The 22422-nt window shown below is 43.1% G+C and overlaps 1 protein-coding gene across 1 annotated transcript in view; it reads left to right on the forward strand.

Moving 5' to 3' along the window:
• The window catches only part of SCN8A (sodium voltage-gated channel alpha subunit 8), a 359538-nt gene that overhangs the window by 19992 nt on the left and 317124 nt on the right, over positions 1-22422 (forward strand). Inside the window, exon 2 of the mRNA XM_030194998.1 lies at positions 16689-17019. Coding sequence (XP_030050858.1) covers positions 16744-17019 — 276 coding nt within the window. The 5' untranslated portion in view covers positions 16689-16743. The remainder of the gene's footprint in view (positions 1-16688; positions 17020-22422) is intronic.

Below are 22422 nucleotides of genomic sequence, written 5' to 3' on the forward strand. Positions count from 1 at the left end.
TAGGTGGTTTAACATGGAATGACCTGTGAGAAAGATAGGATCTTAACCGGGAGAGAATCCTGCCAGTGATACTCACAAAGATGTTATAAGTGGAGGTATTATGGTTACAGTAACATCACAGTTACCTGTGGGGCAAGTTTTCAAAGAGCCACTGACTGGCTAAAAGATCTGGGTTGTTTTTTGTCAGCTAGCTCAAGGATAATTTTCATCTACCTCGTAGCCATCTAGATTACTGAAAATATACTCCTTGACCTTCTGTCTATTCATCTAACTCTTAGTTATGCATATACTCTCTAATTCTATAAAGAGCCAAAAATTGCATGCACAATTTAATTGAATGAGTAATTAGTGCCAATTAGCTTTTTAACAAGCAGTCATTGGCACTAATTAGATTTAAGTAACATTTAAGAACGTAAATGTAGGTGATGGGATTTGTGCCTAAAATGTACCCACAATCTGAAAAAGGGAGCGTGGAAATGGGCAGGTGATGAGTGTAGCAGGGATGTTCCTAAAATTAACATGTATTGCTATAGAATAACAGGGATACGCTCCTAATTTACATGCATACATTTACATCATATTACAGTTGGTGCAAATGGCCACGCCTGAAGTTTGGCGCAATTCCTGGGTGTAAATGCTGTTCTACAAGCTGGACCTAACTTTAAGCGTGGCTTCTAGAATTCTGCTTTTTTTTAGCGCCGAATTTTTTTTGGCGCCATATATAAAACCTAGCCCATAGTTCCTATGTAAAAGACCCTCTTCCCATCTGAAACCTAATGTTCTATCATAGAATTCCTCTCCCTTCAAAATTGTCACTGATACCCTCACTGTAAAGTCCAAATGAAGATATAAAAGCTGTTCCCTATACTAGTCCTTAACCACCACCTCACTTTAATCAGAAATGGAACCCTTAGATCCCCCAGTGCCTCTTCCCACTCTTCCCTTTTCTGCTGGTTCATTCAACCTCCCTATTTCATAAGTAGCAGAGTAGATGATGGCAGATAAAGACATGCATGGTCAATCCAGTCTGCCCAACAAGATAAACTCATAGCATATGATATGATGCAATACAACGTATTCATACTTGCTCTTTCCTTGCAATTTTGGGGGCACAGACTATAGAAGACTGCCTGGCACTGGTCTTACCCCTCAGTTACTGGAGTTGCCATCAAAGCCCACTCCAGCCCATCCAGATTTGTCTAGTCATAATCAGGGCACAGACAGTTGAAGTCTGCCCAATTCCTGAAATTGCTGTCTAAGCACCACTAAGTGTAGTTTTGATTGCATTCTCTTTCCATGTAGGGGATCTTTTGTGTTAATCCCATGCATTTTTGAATTCTGTTACTGTTCATCTCCAGTACCACCTACAGGAGGGCATTCCAGGTTTCTACCACTTTCTCTGTGAAAAAGTAGTTCCTGATGTTACTCCTAATTTGACCCCCCCCCCCACAACCTCAATTCATGCCCTATAGTTCTACAACTTCCCTATCTCTGGAAAAGATTTGTTTCTACCATATATTAATACTTTTCAAATATTGAAATGTCTTTATCATTTCACCCCATCTTTCCTTTCCTCTAAGACAGGGGTTCCCAAACCTGGTCCTGGAGGTACTCCAGCCGATCAGGTTTTCAGGATACCCACGATGAATATTCATGAGAGAGATTTGCATGCACTGTCTCCACTGCATGCAAATCTCTCTCATGAATATTCATTGTGGGTATCCTGAATACCTTACTGTCTGGGGTGCCTTCAGGACCAGTTTGGGAACCACTGCTCTAGGATATAGATTTTCAGGTCATCAAATCTCTTATACATCTTGTGGCACAAACCCCATACCATTTGTGTCATTTTTCTGTGAACTGCTTCAGGTTTTTATTTTATGTCCTTAGCAAAGATATGACCTCCAACACTGCACACAATATTCCTTGCAGGACCTCACCAATAACTTGAACAGGGACATCAATACCTCCTTTCTTCTGCTAGTTATACCTCTCCCTCCCACTCCCTCTGTAGCCTAGCATCCTTCTGGCTGTGGCCACTGCCTTTTATCTGTCTACTTATCATTTCTATAGCGCTTTGTCACATTGTTTCAGTACCTTGAGATCCTCAGACTCTTATGGCTCCAAGATCCCTCTCTTGAACTGTGTATCACTCTCCCCTCTTATCTCATACATCTCCTTTGGATATCTGCACCCCAAGTACATCACTTTGCACTTCTTTGTATTAAATTTTATGTGCCAGACCTTAGACCATTCTTCTAAATTTTGGAGATCTCTGCTCATGTTTACTACTCCCTTGGGGGTGTCCACCCAGTTGATAATCTTCATGTCATCTGCAAAAAGGCAAACTTTTCCTTTTAACCCTGTGGCATTGATGTTCACAAATATATTAAATAGAATTGGCCCTAGTACTGATCCTGGAGGCACTTCACTACTCACTTTCCTTTCCTTCAAACGAATTCCATTTACCACTATCCTCTGTCATCTTGTTAGTCGGCTAGTTTCCAATCCAGTTCACCATTTTGGGTCCAAACTTCAGCCCACTTGGCTTATTCATGAGTCTCCTGTGAGGAACTGTATCAAAGCAGGGCTGCCGAGAGAGGGGACGGGGGGGGGGGGGGGGAGAGACAAAATTTCCTAGGCATGGTCTCCAAGGGGAGGGGGGGACCCAGCGCTGGCAAGGCTTCAAGGGAGCAGAAGTTTGTTCCTGCCTGCCTGCTTTCGGTTCCTGTCTGCCTGCTTCCTGCCTGCTCTGAGTCCGGCTGTGTCTCTTGGCGGCCCTGTATCAAAGGCTTTGCTGAAATCTAGAGCAGGGGGCAATATGCCTACTTCCTCGCTCTCCAAGACTGTATTTCAAATGCTGCTCATAAAAAGAATAGTGAGAAAATTTTGATGATTTAGCCCATGTAAATATGCTATGGACATGCAAATGATGAATAGTTTGCATAATACACAATCTGCTGGTGTATACTAAAGTGTGATAAGTGATGTGGCATTTATTGTTTCAAGATTTAAGTCTTAACAAACTTACCGCCTGGAGCATAGCATTGGAACCTGTGTTGAGTGCTGTGAAAACTGCTGCTGGAATGTGAACCGAGGCCTTTCTGCTTACAGACACATCATGTTGGACCTTCAGATTAGGAAACCAAATCCGTTTTTTTTTTTTTGTTTGCTTGTTCGTTTCATTTCTAGGCTCCTTTTGGTTTTAGAAATGTTTTCCTCAAATATAAATATAAATATAGCTGTTCTTTCATTCTGTCCTCCCCCAATTAGACCCTGGTTAGCGAGTTACATATTGTAGATATTACCAGTGGTTATTTTTGGGACTTTGTAATTTATTGAGTTATTTTTGACTCTAGCAGTTCATTCAAAATTGTAGAGAACTATAGGTGAGCTTTAAGTGCTGATTTGTCTCGGTTTTCCTTTGCAGGTCATTTTAAAAGGGGGTGCCTAGTTAAATGCACCTATATTACGTTCATTTTATAAAGACAAGTTGGTGCCTACTTTTCTTTATAAAATACTGTAAAATTCCCCTAATGTGCCGCCTGCATAGCAGGCACATTTACACAGGCCCTAGAACTGGTGTAAGTGTCTGCACTAATGAGAGGAGACTGTAGACTGGGAGAGATGGTTGTGCTTCTCCATATTTGTGTCCTGTGCGGCCACTCTTCTCACCCAGCGCACGGAATGGTGCTGGATCACCTTAAGTCAACCCTCTGTAGTAGTTCCAGGTAAGTTACACTTTGGGTACTGCAGGCATTTCCCTGTCCCCAAAGGGCTTGCCCCTGGTTCAGTAAAGGGCATGGATCCCAGATCTGTGTGCAGACTAATTAATGAATGAGCCATTAACAATTAATTATTGATTTTTTTAATAGGGACTAATTAGGATTTGTGCACAGATCTGCTTATGCGCTAATCTATATCACAGGGGGCCTAAATTGTTTCATGTGTAGCTCAAAAAGGGGCGTGGCCAGGGGAGGAGCATGGGCAGATCAGGTACATTCCAAACATATAAGGTGTAGTGTTATAGAATACTACAGTTACGTGCCTAACTATTGGCAGTTGGATGCAAGGATTGACACCAGCCTTTGGCAGACATAAGTCATTGTGCTTGAAGTTGGGTGCAGGAATTTGCACTAGGGCCCTTTTGCTAAGCTGAGGTAGGGCTACTGCACACCAAATTGATCCTATTGCGGGGGTAGTTTTGAAGTTGGTATGTGCTGTTTCCCACAGTAGTAAATAATTTTCTATTTTCTACTGCAGGGGCATTCCCAGCGTTAATCGGCAGCGCAGCCACATTGCCGCACGCTGCCCAATTACCACACGAATAGCGTGTGAGCCCTTACCACCAAGTAAATAGGTGGTGATAAGAGCTCAGGCAGTAAATAAGTCACATGTTACTTTTAATATTTGCGCATGGCCATTTACTGCCCCATTTTAAAAAAGGCCTTTTTACCCGCTGATGTAAAAAAATGGCCCAACGCGCGCCAATTTCACTTACCCCATCTAGCACAGGCCACTTTTCCCGCAGCTTAGTAAAAGGGACCAAAGTGCTATTTTATAGAATTGGCACTTAGCGCAGATTTTCCCAGTGCTTAATTTTGGGCACCATTTATAGAATGTCCCTCATACTAAGTCCGTACCTCTTATGTCTCTTTTCTATGTGTCTTGTAAGCTCCATGGAGTAAGGGCTGTCTCTTATTTGGGATGCACAGTCATCTTGAAATGAAAAGAAAAATGCCATGAGACAGGCTTGTTTCATTCCCCTTCATTTCAAACTGGAGTGTGAAATAAAAGAAATGGAATTGTTTTATTTGATTTCATTTCAGGAATAGTGTGCACTATTTGAAAAAACAAACAAACAAACTGCATACTGTTTTTGAAGAGAAGCTGGAAAAGCTGTCAGGAAAACGAAGCAGCAAATGGAGGAAAAGATAGCTAATACGGTAAAATTGGGGGATAAGACCTTTGTCAGATATGTAAGTGACAAGAGGAAGTGCCATAATAGCATTGTGAGGCTCAAAGCTGAAGGAGAGAAATATGTGGAAGATGATAAGGATAAAGCTGAACTGCTTAACAATTATTTTAGCTCTGTGTTCACGAATGAAAGACCGGGGGTAGGGCTGCAGAAAACAAAGGCTAAAGGGGATGAATGTATGGTAGACCAAGACCCGTTTACTGAGGACTGTGTTCGTGAGGAGCTTGCCAAACTAAAAGTAGACAGAGCGATGGGGCCTGATGAGATACACCCGAGGGCGCTTAAGGAACTCGGAGAAGTTCTGTCGGCTCCGCTGACAGACCTCTTCAATGCTTCCTTAGAAACTGGAGTGGTCCCGGTGGACTGGAGAAGGACGAATGTGGTTCCTTTGCACAAGAGTGGAACTAAGGAGGAGGTTGGGAATTACAGACCTGTCAGTCTGACCTCGGTGGTGAGTAAGCTAATGGAAATGCTTCTAAAGAGGAGGATTGTGAGATTTCTTGAACTAAATGGAATGCGGGACCCGAGGTAGCATGGCTTCACTAGTGGCAGTTCGTGTCAGACGAATCTGACTGTCTTCTTCGACTGGGTGACCAAACAGTTGGATGTGGGAGGGGCGCTTGATGTGGTATACTTGGATTTCAGCAAAGCCTTTGACACGGTTCCGCACAGGCAACTGATAAATAAATTGAGTGCCCTCGGTATGGGACCTAGAGTAACTGATTGGGTTAAAAATTGGTTGAATGGTAGGAGACAGAGGGTAGTGGTAAATGGAACTTGGCTCTGAAGAAAAGGATGTCATCAGTGGAGTACTGCAGGGATCGGTCCTAGGGCCAGCTCTTTTTAACGTCTTTGTGAGCGATATTGCGTAAGGGCTGTCTGGTAAGGTTTGTCTCTTTGCGGATGATACTAAACTCTGCAACAGGGTGGACACCCTGGAGGGTGTGAAAGACATGAGGAAGGACCTAGAGAAGCTGGAGGAATGGACCGATATTTGGCAACTAAGGTTTAATCCCAAAAAATGCAGGCTCATGCACTTGGGTTGCAAAAATCCGAGGGAACAGTACAGTATAGGGGGTGAAGTGCTTCAGTGTACGAAGGAAGAGTGGGACTTGGGGGTGATTGTAGCTGATGACCTTAAAGCTTCCAAACAGGTAGAAAAAGCGACGGTCAAAGCCAGAAGGATGCTTGGGTGCATAAAGAGAGGCATGACCAGCAGGAAAAAGGAGGTGATAGTGCCGCTGTATAAGTCTCTAGTGAGGCCCCATTTGGAGTACTGCGTGCAGTTCTGGAGACCGCACCTACAGAAAGATATAAACAGGATGGAGTCGGTCCAGAGGCTGGCTACGAAATTAGTAAGCGGTCTTGAATTCAAAAATTATAGGGACAGGCTTATGAACCTCAACATATATACGCTGGGAGAGAGGAGACATGATAGAAACATTTAAATATCTCAAGGGCATTTATGTACAGGAAGAGAGCCTTTTTCAAATGAAGGAGAGCTCTGGAATGAGGGGGCATATGACAAAGTTAAGAGGGAATAGGCTTAGGAGTAACCTAAGGAAGTACTATTTCACAGAAAGGGTGGTGGAGGCTTGGAATTGCCTCCCGGTGGAGGTGGTGGAGTCTAGGACTGTTGCAGAATTTAAAAAGGCATGGGATAAGCATGTGGGATCGCTTAGGAACAGGAAGAATTAGGGGTTACAGAGGATGGACAGACTGGATGGGTCATATGGCCTTTATCTGCCATCATGTTTCTATGTTTCTATGAAATGGAGTGAAGGTAAATACAACAAAAAAAACCAAACTAGTTAAGTGCCACTGAAAATGACTGAGTAGCCACGAACAGGTGAATTTACCATCCAGGGGCTATTTCTGGCCAGTTAAATCATTTTGAATGTTGGCCCAGGTATTGTTAAACTGTTAAACTATATCCCAACTGTGGAGTAGTTGACACTCTAATGTAATTCTTACAAATGATATTTATTTCATAGTTTTTTTTTATTTAATTTAATTTTGTTTTTATTTTTAGAGGAGGAAAAGGCCTCAGCAGTCAGGTTTCCACAATGGAATGTTGTTTTATTTATCAGCAAATACAATATAACCACATGACTCAGGCCAGTCATTGGCCAAAAAAGCTTCCCGCTGATTTTCAATTTTTAGTTTTCAGTCCAATGCACTTCACTTTACTACATCAATAAACAATGCAATCAAATAGCCACAATTTTCAATCATTTAAACATTGGATCTGCCTTCCAAAATCATAATATTTATGAAGCAGTAAAAATGAAGCACTTAGCTTAATCACGTAAATCCCGATGGGGACTTGTTTCACTCTCAGCTTTGTCAAGGATTCTAACCCTCAATTCACATTTGCAAATGCTCCTCACAGAGCACTTGCAATTAGTGAAAACACAGAGTGGAGCACTTGCAAATGTGAATTGAAGATTAGATCCCCTGATGAAGCTGAGGGTGAAACGGGTCCCCTTCGGGATCTACGAGATTAAGCTGTTTCATTTTTCCCAAAGCATGAATATTTTGATCTTGGAAGGCAAATCTGATGTTTAAATGATTGACAGTTGTGCGTATTCGATTGTATTGTTTATTAATGTAGTAAAGTGAAGTGCATGGGACTAAAAACCAAAAACTGAATATCAGTGGAAGTTTTTTTTTTTTGGCATAATGGGCCTGAGTCATGTGGTTATGTTGCATTTGCTGATAAATGAAGCAATATTCTATTGTGGAATCCTATGATTGATGTTTAGTATAGAGCTGTCTGTTTTTGCAGATCAGCCAGTTTTGTATATATAACTTATTCCCTTATTTATGATCTAATAGGGCACATAGCTAGCTTGTGTTTTCTTGACCTTTACAGGGATAATAGTCAGGCTTGCTTAGCCCTAGCAATGGGTCATTAACTTTAACAAGTGTCTGTTTGCTTCAAACATGCTCTAAACATAACACAGAGACACTCTCAGTGAAGGACAAGTATGAGTGATAAGTTTTCGAGGGAGGGAGGTTACAAAGGTCAAATGATGGATAACTGGGAAAAATACCAAAGAAGCAGAATTATGTGAAGGTGACCTTAGAGGTCAGAGTTGAACAATACCAGATAAGAGAGAAAATATAAGGCATTAAGTGATTGGACAAAATTAAGCTTCAGTTATCTGACAAGCACATCTTGTGGCAGTCAGGTTTGTTAAGCTTCCAGGGAAATACACAGAAAGTCCAGAGAGAGATTTTATTTTTCTTATACTGAAATTTAGACTGATATAAATAAGAATTCAATTTTCTGTAACACTGGGATAAAAGAATTTTTATTGTAACCATTTATTTACTCTAATAAATGTTAGCATTATTATAAAAGAGAAAAACTAAACTCTGGAGTGTTTTTCTTTTGCCAGAAGGACTTGTTTTCAGTCTCTTCTACTACTACTACTACTACTACTACAAATCATTTCTATAGCGCTACCAGTCTGAAGTTGTTCAGCTCCCCCTTTAGAGGCAAGGGGGGGGGCTATACACTGCTGAGGCCGTTTCCTCCTCTAAAAATAAAAACCTAATCAAATTAAATAGCCCCCCCCAAAAAAAAAAACCCTCATAAAAATTAACAAATATCATTTGTAAGCATCATATTAGAGTGTCAACTACTCCACAGTTGGAATATTGTAAATGCAAGTTTGGTAGTAGATAGTCCCTTCTTTATTTTTTTATAAACAGCTAAGTATGCGATATACATAACAAATACAGGTCACTGTAACTGGTATACGGAACAAGACACAGTTGGCAAAATCTGTTATATTTCAGTCTTATATAAACTATTTGCCCCTTGACAAGTGAAATGCTTTTCTTACACACTAACACCTATATTTACTAAGGTGTTCTATGGGCGCGTTAGTGTTTTTAACTCATGTAAATGGCTTACGCGCTTAAAACGCTAATGTGCCCGTAGAAATGTATAGGCATGTTAGCATTTAACGTGCCTTAAATTTAAAGGTGTGTTAGAAACACTAATGCACCTTAGTAAACATACTTTTAAGTAAAAATTAACAATGAAACTTAGACGGGGCCCTATTTTATAAAAACAGGGGAAAGAAAGTTCTCCAGAGAACTGAAAAACAGCCTGTTTTTCAGTTCTTTGGAGTAGGCTGTTTTTCAGTTCTCTGGAGTATTAAATTACCTGTTTAGGATTAGGCTGTTTTTCAGTTCTCTGGAGTATTAGATTACCTGTTTAGGATTAACAGCCCATACTGTTTTTTTCATCATAAGAAAGAAAGTTCTCCACAAAAGTTGTCTATAGTGACCAATCCAGTTAAATCTTTTCTTGGGGAAAATAAAACAAGATATCTCCTTGGTCACTGTTCTCCACTTTTGTGACATGCTTTTGTTTTTTTATAACTAGGCCTAGTGAACTGAGGCACTTTTCTATGCGTATTCCAAATGAAAAGTAAAAATAAATAGCACATAGTAATGACACAGAAGTAGAAACTGACTTCAGAACACAAAAAGGAATGCAACCATAGCCATTTAGACTGAAAATGTAGACTATCTTAAAACATGGTGAAATACAAGTACATATGTTTGCTTTTACAAATTAGTGGGAGATCTAGGCTTTTTGGATGAATTAAGCATTCTGAATCTCAGTTTCAGGGTATTGATTTCCACAGTCATGTCACTTTCCAGACATTTTCTCATTTTACTTTTGAGAACTATTAGATGAGAGAAGTTGGTTTCATATAAATAAATTGAAGCAAAAGAAAGAAATTCTGTAAGAACCATTTTTGTTAGCTGTGGGTATTCCCTTCTCTGCACCTGCCAAAAATACTTTAATATTTTCCAGAGTTCAGTGCAGCAGAGGGAATGCTCCAGAGTAGCTGGAAACAGTAATTGAGTTAAAGCAGACTGAAAAAAGTGTTCGTAGGGGAATCCTATGCCTCCATAGAGGCCTGCAGCCAATCTGCTTTCTTCTCTCTCACATCCCACTCGCCCTCTGCCAGTCTACCCCCTCTCTCTCGCACTCTCACATGTTACCTCCCCTCAGCAAGCTTGTTGACTTTGCTGTCTCATAAGATTGTGCATTGCAAGATCAACAGGCTCTTCTTGCACCTCAACACATATCAGTTACAGCAAAATGTCTAAAGCCCTGACTGATATGACAAACTAAAATTATATTACAGTTTTGGTATAATCTTATTAAGTCCAACATATAATCCCTCCACTACAAAACTATGCACAGACCTGTGCAAAAAGAATCCGAACCTTACCATACCTTAACAGCACTAACTTTCAGGTCTCAAAGAGCAACAACCTTATGCATAAAAAGATAGCACTGTAAATATTACAGTGGGCCCTAAAACACCACTTTGACCTTCTGAAGAAAAGGTGGTATACCAAGTTTTATGGTGAAATATCTTTATTGGCATTAGTCAAGCAAAGTACACATAGAGGGGCATAATTGAAAGGGATGCCCAAGTTTTGCTGAGGACGTCCTCGCAAAACGTCCCGGCGAAGGGGAGGGGAAACCCGTATTATCGAAACAAGATGGGCGTCCATCTTTTGTTTCGATAATACGGTTGGGGAACGCCCAAATCTTGACATTTAGGTCGTCCCTAGACTTGGTCGTTTCTGATTTTCGGCGATCATGGAAATGAAGGACGTCCTTCTCAGACCTTTGGTCATGGGAGGAGCCAGCATTCGTAGTGCACTAGTCCCCCTGACATGCCAGGACACCAACCGGGCACCCTATGGGGCACTGCAGTGGACTTCATAAATTGCTCCCAGGTATATAGCTCCCTTACCGTGTGTGCTGAGCCCCACAAAACCCACTACCCACAACTGTACACCACTACCATAGCCCTTACGGGTGAAGGGGGCACCTAGATGTGGGTACAGTGGGTTTCTGGTGGGTTTTGCAGGGCTCACATTTACCACCACAAGTGTAACAGGTAAGGGGGGGATGGGCCTGGGTCCGCCTGCCTGAAGTGCACTGCACCCACTAAAACTGCTCCAGTGACCTGCATACTGCTGCAATGGACCTGAGTATGACATTTGAGACTGGCATAGAGGCTGGCACAAAATATTTTTAAAGATGATTTTTGAGGGTGGGAGGGGGTTAGTGACCACTGGGGGAGTAAGGGGAGGTCATCCCTGATTCCCTCCAGTGGTCATCTGATCAGTTTGAGCACCTTTTTGTGCCTTGGTCGTAAGAAAAAAAGGACCAGGTAAAGTCGTCCAAATGTTCATCAGGGGCGCCCTTTTTTATTCCATTATGTATTAGGTATGCCCAAGTCCCGCCTTCAGTACGCCTCCGACACGCCCCCGGGAACTTTGGTCATCCCAACGACGGAAAGCAGTTGGGGACGCCCAAAATCGGCTTTCGATTATGCCAATTTGGGCGACCCTGTGAGAAGGATGCCCATCTTCTGATTTATGTCAAAAGATGGGCGTCCTTCTCTTTCGAAAATAAGCCTGATAGCATAAGCATTGTAAAAACAATGATCAAACCATCAAGTCAAAGCAGAGAAAATGATGAGATATATCAAGTTTTAAATAAACATCTAATATAATAATTCGCACCTCCAACGTTCTGAAGCTGACTCTGTGGCAGCGTGGCGGTGAAGCCGTATAGTGTTCGTAGGGTTTGTAATCGCACGCCCGATCACTGCCCTGCCCTCAAGGGAACTCTGTATAGTTGCCAGGGAAAGAAACGCGACGTCAGAAGGAGCAGGGACCAATCACACGCCTCGCACTCGCTCTCAGTGCCCTGCCCTCGGAGGGAAGGGAAGGCTGCATATAATATTCACCCACCACAAGTTCGTCCCTCCCTCTGAGTTCCAGGGTCGTCGTCCCTCCCTCCCTCCCTTCCAGTTCCAGGCCCCCTGCCTCCGAATTTTAAAAGTCATCCTGACTTACCTTGTGCAGTAAAAAGCATGCAGGCTGGGCACTTCAGTTTTCCCTTCTTTGTCTCTCAGCTCTGGTCCCGCCCTTGCGGAAACAGGAAATGAAGGCGGGACCAGAGCCGAGAGACAGAGAAGGGAAAACTGAAGTAAGTGCCGAGCTTGCACGCTTTTTACCGTTGCTGCCAGCCGCCGTAACCCCGATGAGGTAAGTCAGGATGACTTTTAAAATTCGGAGGCAGGGGGCCTGGAACTGGAAGGGAGGGAGGGAGGGATGATGACCCTGGAACTGGGAGGGAGGGACGACGACCCTGGAACTGGGAGGGAGGGAGAGAGGGGGGACCCTGGAATTGGGAGGGAGGGAGGGATGGGGGGGGGGGGCTGGAACTTCCCTTAAAAACATTAATGGCAGAAGGTGATTACCTTGCTAGCGCCCGTTTCATTTCAATGAGAAATGGGCTTTTTTTTACTAGTAATATATAATACACTACTTAAACAGAACAAATGGGACTGCTACAAGATCTCTACATAGATACTACATTTTAGCAGAATACTAAACTCAGCATTTACAGAAATACTAGGGAACTAGAAACTGAATTAAGTGCAGTCTCGATTATCCGACCTTCGATAATCTGACAGAACACCCCCCCCCCCCCCCCGTGACATCATTGTGTTGCCGTTAAGAAGTGCACAGGTTCTCTTACTGTTTTTCGGCTTCACATGCTGCAAGGAAGCTGTGTTTGATCTGAGACTGTGCTTCTCTGCAAAATTGTATTTAAATACAGATACCCTATGCCTATTCGTTATGCATAAAGTATGTTTTCTGTGCATTTTTAAGGGGGTTACCATTGTTTTCTGTATTTTATGACTTTTCACTTACCGACAATGGCTTGGTCCAGTTAATGTCGGATAATTTTTTATTTATTTTTTATTTTTTGTTACATTTGTACCCCGCGCTTTCCCACTCATGGCAGGCTCAATGCGGCGGGCAATGGAGGGTTAAGTGACTTGCCCAGAGTCACAAGGAGCTGCCTGTGCCTGAAGTGGGAATCGAACTCAGTTCCTCAGTTCCCCAGGACCAAAGTCCACCACCCTAACCACTAGGCCACTTGAGACTGTACTGTATAAGATACCAGAGATGTGCATTTCTAAAAGTTGACTTTCCAATTAATAAATTCAGAATATAATGCTTTTTTCTTCCTTTGTCTGAGCATTTTGGGGCCAATATTCAGACCGTGGGAGTTAGCCCGGCTAACTCCCATGGTCCACAGTGATGCCAGATATTCAATGCCAGGCCATTTCCAGTGACTGGCATTGAATATCCAGTTTATTTTTGGCCTGTTTCAACTTAACCAGCCAAGCTGATTTTCAGTGCTAGCCAATCAACTTCAAACCCGCCAAAGATATACCAGGTATGCACATGGCCAAATATGGCCATCAAATTGAAAAATTGGCAGATAGCCGGTTATATTGCGTGATATAACTGGCTATCTGCTAACCTTGAATTTTCAGTGTGTCATGCATGGTCGGCCATGTCCTGCTGAGAATTTGCGGATAGCTAGCTAAATACCAAGTAACCAGCCAGATGTTTTTCCTGGCTGGTTATATGGTTTTGAATATTGGGGGGAGGGGTTATGTTTTCCATTCACTTTGGTCCCAGTGTCTTTCTCCAGCTTTTTTCTGTTTTTTTCCTGTCTTTGCAGGGTCTCCTGTCCATTTGACATTTCTTTTCTCTCCAGGTCCACCATCCATCTTCCCTCTGCGTCCCTATCTATCCTGCCAAGCATCTCCCCTCTGTGTCCTTAACCCAATCTGCCTCCCCCATATGCAATATCTGCCTTCTGGGTCCCTATCCTTTCCTATGTGATCAGCATCGCACCTCTGTGCCCCTATTCTACCCTTTTTCCTGCATTGCTCCTCTGTGTCTCTATCCCCTTTCTGTCCAATATTGCCCCTTGGTGTCTCTGTCCCTATGCTCCCTCCATACCCAGCAGCTCTTCTCTGTGCCACTTTCCTTTCCCTCTGTCTTCCCTTCTGACCACACCCCCCACCCTGGGGCTAGAATCTCTCCCTCTTTATTCCTTGCTACCTCCCTGCAGTCTGGCATCTCTTCCTCCCCAATCCAGTCTCTCTCTCTCTCTCCCAGGTCCAGCAGCACCTCTTCCTCTCACCTCCAACATCTCTCTCTTTTATTCTCTTCCTCGTGGTCTGTCCTAACTTACCTCAGTCATCCCAGTAGGGGTAGTGCAGTGATTCAAACAAGCAGCTTTGGGTCCTGCCTCCTCTTACTATTTCGACAGAGGTGGGGCAGACTAGCGAAAGCCCTTAGGCTTCCTGTTTGAATCACTGTGCTTCTGCCACTAGCAGTGATCGAGACGCAAGTTAGATGGACCACTGGGAGCTGTATGAAAAGAGAGAGCTGCTGTACTGGGGAGGAGGTGGGAAGGGAAAGGTGCTGCTGGACCTGGGGAAGAAGGAGGAGGGAGGGAGCGAGAAATGTATTTGGCTCTGGGTAAAAGAGGCCGTAGACACCGACAGCGTGGGAATGTTTGTTACTTGGGTGTGTGCTGCCGGTCACCACATACATCCTGCTAATGTCTCACATACCCCTTGGGAGCCTCTGTTCTTCATGCCTATTATTCTCCGTGTTTTTTCCTCTTTTCTCATATCTCTACCCCTCTTGCCTGACACTATTTCTGTTTCCTTCCGTTGAGTTCTACTCTCCCTCTGCTGAAATTTCCCCTCTCTCCCTACCTCCCAGAATTCCTCCTCTGCTTTCTCGTTTCTCTATTCTCTCTCCCTCCCTTCTCAGCACCGATCATGAGGATCCCTATTCCTGAAAAACAGCCAAATCAAGCATCTGAGCCCACAAGAAATGCCAGATAACATTTTCTATAAAAATGTTAAAAAGCAACGTAATTTACTATGCAAATACTCACTTATGAAACTGTATCACATAATTGCCACATCATTTGCGTATTCTTGTGGCAGAATCTTGAAAAATCTGCTGCAGGGAACCGGGAACTGCACCTTTTAGGTTCTATACCCTTTGTAATTGCCAGTATGTTCCAACTTTGTTCCTTAACTACAGCACCGAAGTCCATTTCCGCAGTAATCGTTGATCTGAAGATTATGATTTAAAGAACTTTAAAGCTCTTCCTACATGATCGCCGTCATTGTTATGATTCTCAGTGAATCAGGAGTGCAGCTGTGCTGATGCTCCTCAGTAAATCTCTTTGGGGGTTGTATTCGTATGTATAAAGCATGAATATACCATGGATAGCTGAAGAGCAGATGTTCATCACAGCCCATTTGCAGTCATCGTATTACTATACGTAAAGTATGAATACAGCATGGACCACCTGAAGTTGATTTTGAAAACGTGGAAATATGGCTTTAAATGAAGCCACTCTCCTTTTTTTTTTTTTGGGGGGGGGGGGGGGGGGGGGCTCAAAGAATAAAAGAAATGCATTACTTTTACAAAACATCTATGATGTAGGAATAAGCCCAAGGAAGAAAGCAAGAATGAGTAAATCACCACTTTGAGTCGTGTAGCTATTACTGTTTGTTGAATTTCTGTGTATGACTCCCCTGACTCCAGGGAACAAGCATGTTGGTAAAAACATTGGTTCCTGAAGGCCTTTGTGATGATTGTGTAGCCAATATAGATCAATCTGATTCAGTGAGTGTGAGTTGGTGATGCTGTTGGCAATGTGGCTGCTTCCAGTTATTGAGGGCAACTGTACAGTAGCTGTTTAAAACTAAAAGGGGTGTGTATACATATGTTATTTTTACATAGCTACTTACAGTTGACACATGTGGCTCGTATAACTGCCACATAGTTTACATATTCTTGCCACAGAATCTTGAATCTTCACGTGTAGTAATAGACTGAGTGTATAATTTTTACATTCTTTTGTATTAATATTTTATTGATTCATGCACATTTAGTTGTACTCTGCTTTGATATTTTGTTGAGTGGAATATAGATATGGAGTGGAGGAGTGGCCTAGTGGTTAGTGTGGTGGACTTTGGTCCTGGGGAACTGGGTTCGATTCCCACTGCAGGCACAGGCAGCTCCTTGTGACTCTGGGCAAGTCACTTAACCCTCCATTGCCCCAGGTACAAATAAGTACCTGTATATAATATGTAAGCCGCATTGAGCACTATGAGTGGGAAAGCGCGGGGTACAAATGTAACAAAAAAAATATATATACAAATACATATTTCTGATGTTAAATTGCACCTCCTCTAAAAGATCTGATTGGCAGGTTGTATTATAATACAAAGGGGCAAATAAAACAAATATGAACTAATGGTGCTGCAGACTAACAGGTATCTGGGTTGATTGCAGTAAGATATAAAAAAAGCAAAGCTGGCCTGTTGCCAGTAGGTTGTTGGTGTCCAGGTACCATCCAGCAGGGCTACAGGGTTCTTGGATGCTAGATGTTCAGGCAACAGTCTTACTGATTCTGGTTGGTGTTTAGTTATGAATAAGCTTGGTGTGATCAGATGCTGGGGGTATATGGAATAGATATTTGGTAACTAAGGGAACTTATGTGCTCATCTACAGAGGATTGTAGAGACCGAACAAACACAAAAAAGTAGACAGCATAGACTGAGATATGTAGTGATTTACAAAAGGTCAAACTTGTGTGATTAACTGTGTAGGCAAGTGCAATCATTTATCATGTTTCTTTGTTACTTATATTTGATCCTGAGTAGCCTTCATGTCTTGTATGAAGTTTGTGTTTTGCAACTCTTTTTTGACCTTTGACTGATCCTCCCTGGTTTTGTCATCTCCTTTCCCCTAGAGTGGACCTGTCTTGGATGCCATCCTAACTAAAGAAGCTGCTGCAGGATGAAAAGATGGCAGCGCCCATTATTGCACCACCAGGCCCTGACAGCTTCAAAGCCTTCACCCGTGAGTCTCTGGCTGCCATTGAGAAACGTATCGCTGAAGAAAAGGCTAAGAAGCCAGCAAAGCCAGACAGCAGCCATCGGGATGATGATGATGAGAACAAGCCGAAACCCAACAGCGACCTGGAAGCAGGCAGGAACTTGCCATTTATCTATGGGGATATCCCGCCACGTCTGGTGGCTGAGCCCATCGAGGACTTGGACCCTTTCTATATAAATCAGAAAGTGAGTCTGCAAACACCAAGGTCCCTTATGTCACTTCTTTCTTAACGAAAAGGACATATAGGTTTGGTTGACAGGAGCTTTCATTCTGCACAACATTTTAAAAGAAAAGTTGGAAATGTATTTGCTTTGGTTCTGATGATCAGGCTGTGAGTTTTCATTTTCTATTCTGTTGTTGCCATGTGCCAAGAGTTCACCCCCTTTTTGAGATCCCTTAAAACATTCTTTAATGTCTGACAATTAATCTGTTTCTCAAATGTGACAGTCAAACATGAGTATGTTGCAGATGAAGAGCTAAGCAAGTTATTCTAGTCTGGATTGTGGAGTCTTAACACAGCATTGCTTAACTTGTGTTGTTCTGAGATGAGGTTGGGATATTCTTGTGTATTCGTTATGTCTCTGTTATTCAGTCTTTGTTGCTCAGTGGCAGAGTGTCTGTCCAAAAGAGCTTTCAGAGTGTTCCTTCAGTTTAATTTTAACTTCATCCATTAGTTTTTCTAGATTTGTGTTAAAGTATAAAGATAGACTCAGTGAGAGCCTTGAAGATCTACATGCAATTTTCAGGCTCTGGGTTGAGTGTATCTACCTGGATTAGTTTTTGGTCTGCAATATGTACTAGGTGTAGACTGAGTTGGTTTGTGTTAAATTTGAGTTACTGTACAGGTAAGAGATCCCAAAATCTGTTAATGTCTTGTGATCCCTTCAGAATACCATGGAAATTCATGGTGTCAATGTAGAAATTTGAAGTGAAGAGTGGCCATAGAGAACCTTATATTAAAATCCAGTTAAGAGGCTGCTGATGTAAGAGTTCAATTTACATGCCAAGCTGAGTCATAATTTTATTTATTTTATTTATTAGGATTTATTTACCACCTTTTTAGAGGAATTCACTCAAGGCGGTGTACAGTAAGAATAGATCAAACATGAGCAATAGGCAATTAGAGTAGTAAAAATATTTGATCAACAATACAAAGTATGGCATGGCATACTACATTGTCATTGCAAGTAGTATTGTGTTGTCAATGCAAGTAGTATACCATAATGAAATCTAGCTTTCAGGAAGCCAACTTCCCCATCTCACACACGCTTACATGTCTAGCTTGGCTGATTCATACTGGACCGTGCCATCCCCTTCTCCCCTGAACTGCAGGGTCTTGTTTTAGACTTGATTTTTGTAGAATGTTGACCTGAGATGTAGTAAGTTGGCTAGGAAATCCCAGAGGGGTTCATGAAGTATCTTGTTTGGCTTTAAGTTTTTGGTCCTTTGTGCAGTGTCCTATAAACATTCTTCAATCAAATTAACTGAAAACACGTCAGGTAAGTGTGAAGTCTTCATCACTCTGCTATATTGATGTTTGGGGTAGGAGCAAACAAAGGATATTGGGTAATTTTACTATTCACTGAGTGTGTTTAAAGCAATTGCACAAGGGGTTGGCTAGTTTTCTTTCTAGACTTGGATATAGTGCTTAGAATCGGAGATATTTTAGGAAAATTCCTTGAGAACTTTTCATCTATGGATATGAGATTTCTTTGAGTTACTACTAGGGGAATTCTGTGTGCAGCATTTAAAATTTCTTCAGCCCTTTGAATAATAACACCATGTAATCACTGTCCTTGAGTCCTAATGAATTAAACTACCATAGAGAAAAAAAATGGTATTTCTCAAATATGCAGGATCCATTTAGGCTTTAGGGCAGAATTCCCCTAGGAGTACTGTAACACACTTAACTAGGGGACTTGGTTTTTAGGTATTTTAGGTATTCCTGTGGAGCCGAGGAAAGCTTGGAGCTGCAGGGCAGTGCCAGGTTCTTGCAGCTGCTAGTACTGGCAGTAACAGTGGCATCAGTTTCAAGAAATTGGCGCTGGTGGCACCTCAGCCTTAGTGAATTTCTGAATAAAACCCCACAACAACCACAAGCTCTAACTATACAGCAACAGACCACTCAATTTGTCATCCCCTATGCTTTCTCTCACTGCCCACCTACCTCAATATGCACATCACGCTCCTCGGTCAGACCATCACTCCCAGCAAACTAGCCTGTTCTCCCCAATTCCTACACGTCAGACAGCCATTTGGCCAGCTATTTCTGGACTAACCAGCTGTCCCTAAACTAAGCAGCCTGCCCTTCCTCTCCTTCCTCAATCAAACAGCCTGCCCCTTTCAAAAAACCTGCCTAGTCTCTCCCACATGCCAAACTGGGCCTGCCTTCCACCAGTGTTGCCTCTAAGGAGTAGCCTGGTGCATGCAATTTTTTTTTTCATGTTGGCAACAAGTTTTAAAAACCAACAATTTTTGAGAACCAGTATTAGCAATGCATTTCATGAGACCGGAAGTGACAAACAAACAGCATAAACCATTTCATATAGTTCAATTTTAATTGAAATGTGTTTAAATTGGGTCATTAAATGATGTAGTTTAATTTTGTTTGAAAGTCAGGTTGGTATTTTTGTGAGCAACCATGTAAAATCTGTGAGCGACGTTCCTGAAATGTATGAGCAATCACTCACGTGCTCTGCTTAGAGGGAACATGCCACCCCAGCACCTTCCCCACAAGTAGCAGCCAGTTTACTCATCCCCTCACCCCACCTCTCCAAAGAAAAGCAACTAGCCAATTTCCAGGCAAAGTAGCCAGCCATTGGAATCAAAGAACATAAAAGCCTCAGGACTGCTCACAAGTTAGTTCCTCTACTTCGCTCTACCTGCCCTGACTTGTCGCATCTGGGATGGCTCATAGATTCAGGCACTGTGCAGCTCTCAGTACATTTGATCCATGTGGTATCTGTATTGAGCTCTTGTTTTATTCTTGCAAGTAAAGTGCGGGACTACAAGTACCACGAGGCTCAAAGACGTTGTGCCCAAATTTATGATGTGTTTCAGGTGCTACAAAACAACGTAGACAGATCAAAGTAGAAAAAACTAACTGGTCAGGAGCCCTGAGACTTTTATGCTCTTTTCATCCTGGTGGTTGGCCAAATTCTGCACTGTGCAGAAATTCCACAGGAATAATGGTTGTACAGAGACAAACATTCTCTTGTTCATAGACTATAGGCAATATCAGGGGCATAGCTAGACCTTATGGTGGGAGGGGGCCAGAGCCCGAGGTTGGGGGCACATTTTGAGTGCTGCCCTCCCACCGCCCCCCCGCCCACCTTGCCTCACCTCCTCGCCCCCGCCTGCCTGCCTGCCTCGCAAACAAATACCTTTGCTGGCGGAGGTCCCCAACCCCAGCCAGCTGAAGCCTTCTTCAGTGCCGGTCTCCGGCGCAGCCGCGTTTGCTGCCCTGCTCTTCTTTCTTCTTGCTCCTCCTGTGCACGCTGATTGAGTAAATTGTGAATTGAGTAAAGTGGTGTGGTAGCTGTGTTAGTCCACTTTTAAAGGTAATAAATAGAAATAAATCAAAACATAGAAAAGAAAATAAGATGATACCTTTTTGTATTGGACTAACTTAATCATCTTTTGATTAGCTTTCGAAGGTAGCCCTCCCCCCTTCTTCAGATCGGAACTAAGCAAATGTTGACAAATATCAGAATATATAAGTGAAAACAATTCTGTGAATTGGTAAGCTGCTACATCAATACAGTTTTAATGACCCGGCCTCTGCAAGCTTCAGTGAAAAACTTCTTTCAAAACGGTGCAGTGTGAATCTGGTAGCACATGTCAGTTGCTTCACCAGCTTCCTCTGTTCCTTGGATATATCTTATCCTGCACTAATACTAATCAGTAGAGTTGCAGGGAGAACACATGCTGAGCCCTTATAATGCACAGAAGCAAAGAAAATGATGGCACATAAGGATCACAGGCCTGATATTCAGCTGGCGCTGGGCTGTGCTTTTTCTGACTGCCACCGTTGTTAAACGCAGATATTCAGTGCCAGGCCATTTCTAGCGACCGGCGTTAAATATCTAGGGGATTTTAGCCGCTAAAAAGTTAGCAGTTAACTATTTAGTGATTTAAATACAAGATAGCTATTTATACTGTCCTACTTGACTGCTAAACGTATCTGGTTAGGTGCTGAATATTGGCAACTGACCAGATAAGTAGCACGATGTAGCTGGTTATGCGCTAGTCGCTAACCAACAACATTCAACCAGTTATCTCCTGCTGAATATTAGCCGTTAAGCGCCGGTATGCTGTTTAACCAGTCAGCGGCCGTGTCTGGCTAGTTAAATAGCTTTGAATATCGGGGGGGGGGGGGGGGGGGGCGCCTCTAGCCTAAACAGTCTGCACATCCATACCAACTACGAAGCTCCACAATCTCTTCCTCTCCCCTAGAGATCCTATGTGCATGTCCCATGTTTCCTTAAATTCAGATACAGTCATCATTGCCACCTATACTGTCACCCTTTCCATAAAGATTCATTTCCTTAGATTACTCCTGAGTCTATCCTCTCTCATTTCCATCCCCTGCCCCCTTGTTAGAGAACTTCCTTTCAATTGAAAGAGGCCTGTGCAATTATGCCACAGAGAGGGGCATAATCAAACGGGCACGACCATCTCTAAGGGCGCCCATCTCTAAGGACGTCCCGGCGAAGGGGTGGGGAAACCTGTATTATTGAAACAAGATGGGCGTCCATCTTTCATTTTGATAATATGGTCTGGGACGCCCAAATCTCAACATTTAGGTTGACCTTAGAGATGGTCGACCTAAATGTTGAGATGGTCGACCTTAGAGATGGTCGTCCCTGGTTTTCGGCCATATTGGAAACCGGGAACGCCCATCTCAAAAATGACCAAATCCAAGCCCTTTGGTCGTGGGAGGAGCCAGAATTTGTAGTGCACTGGTCCTCCTGACATGCCAGGACACCGACCGGGCACCCTAGGGTGCACTGCAGTGGATTTCACAAATTGCTTCCAGGTGCATAGCTCCCTTACCTTGGGTGCTGAGCCCCCCCAAAACCCACTCCCCACAATTGTACACCACTACCATAGCCCTAAGGGGTGAAGGGGGGCACCTAGATGTGGGTACAGTGGGGTTCGGGTGGGTTTTGAAGGGCTCACATTTACAAGCACAAGTGTAACAGGTAGGGGGGGGGGGATGGGCCTGGGTCTGCCTGCCTGATGTGCACTGCACCCACTAAAACTGCTCCAGGGACCTGCATACTGCTGTCATGGAGCTGGGTATGACATTTGAGGCTGGCAAAAAATGTAATTTTTTTTTAGGGAGGGAGGGGGTTGGTGACCACTGGGGGAGTAAGGGGAGGCCATCCCCGATTCCCTCCGGTGGTCATCTGGTCAGTTTGGGCATCTTTTTGAGGCTTGGTCGTGAAAAAAAATGGATCAAGTAAAGTTGACCAAATGCTCATCAGGGACACCCTTCTTTTTTCCATTATCGTCCGAGGATGCCCATCTCTTAAGCACGCCCCAGTCCCGCCTTCGCTACACCTCTGACACGCCCCTGTGAACTT

The sequence above is a fragment of the Microcaecilia unicolor genome, chromosome 3 (assembly GCF_901765095.1).
Source record: "Microcaecilia unicolor chromosome 3, aMicUni1.1, whole genome shotgun sequence".
NCBI classification, from domain to species: domain Eukaryota; kingdom Metazoa; phylum Chordata; class Amphibia; order Gymnophiona; family Siphonopidae; genus Microcaecilia; species Microcaecilia unicolor.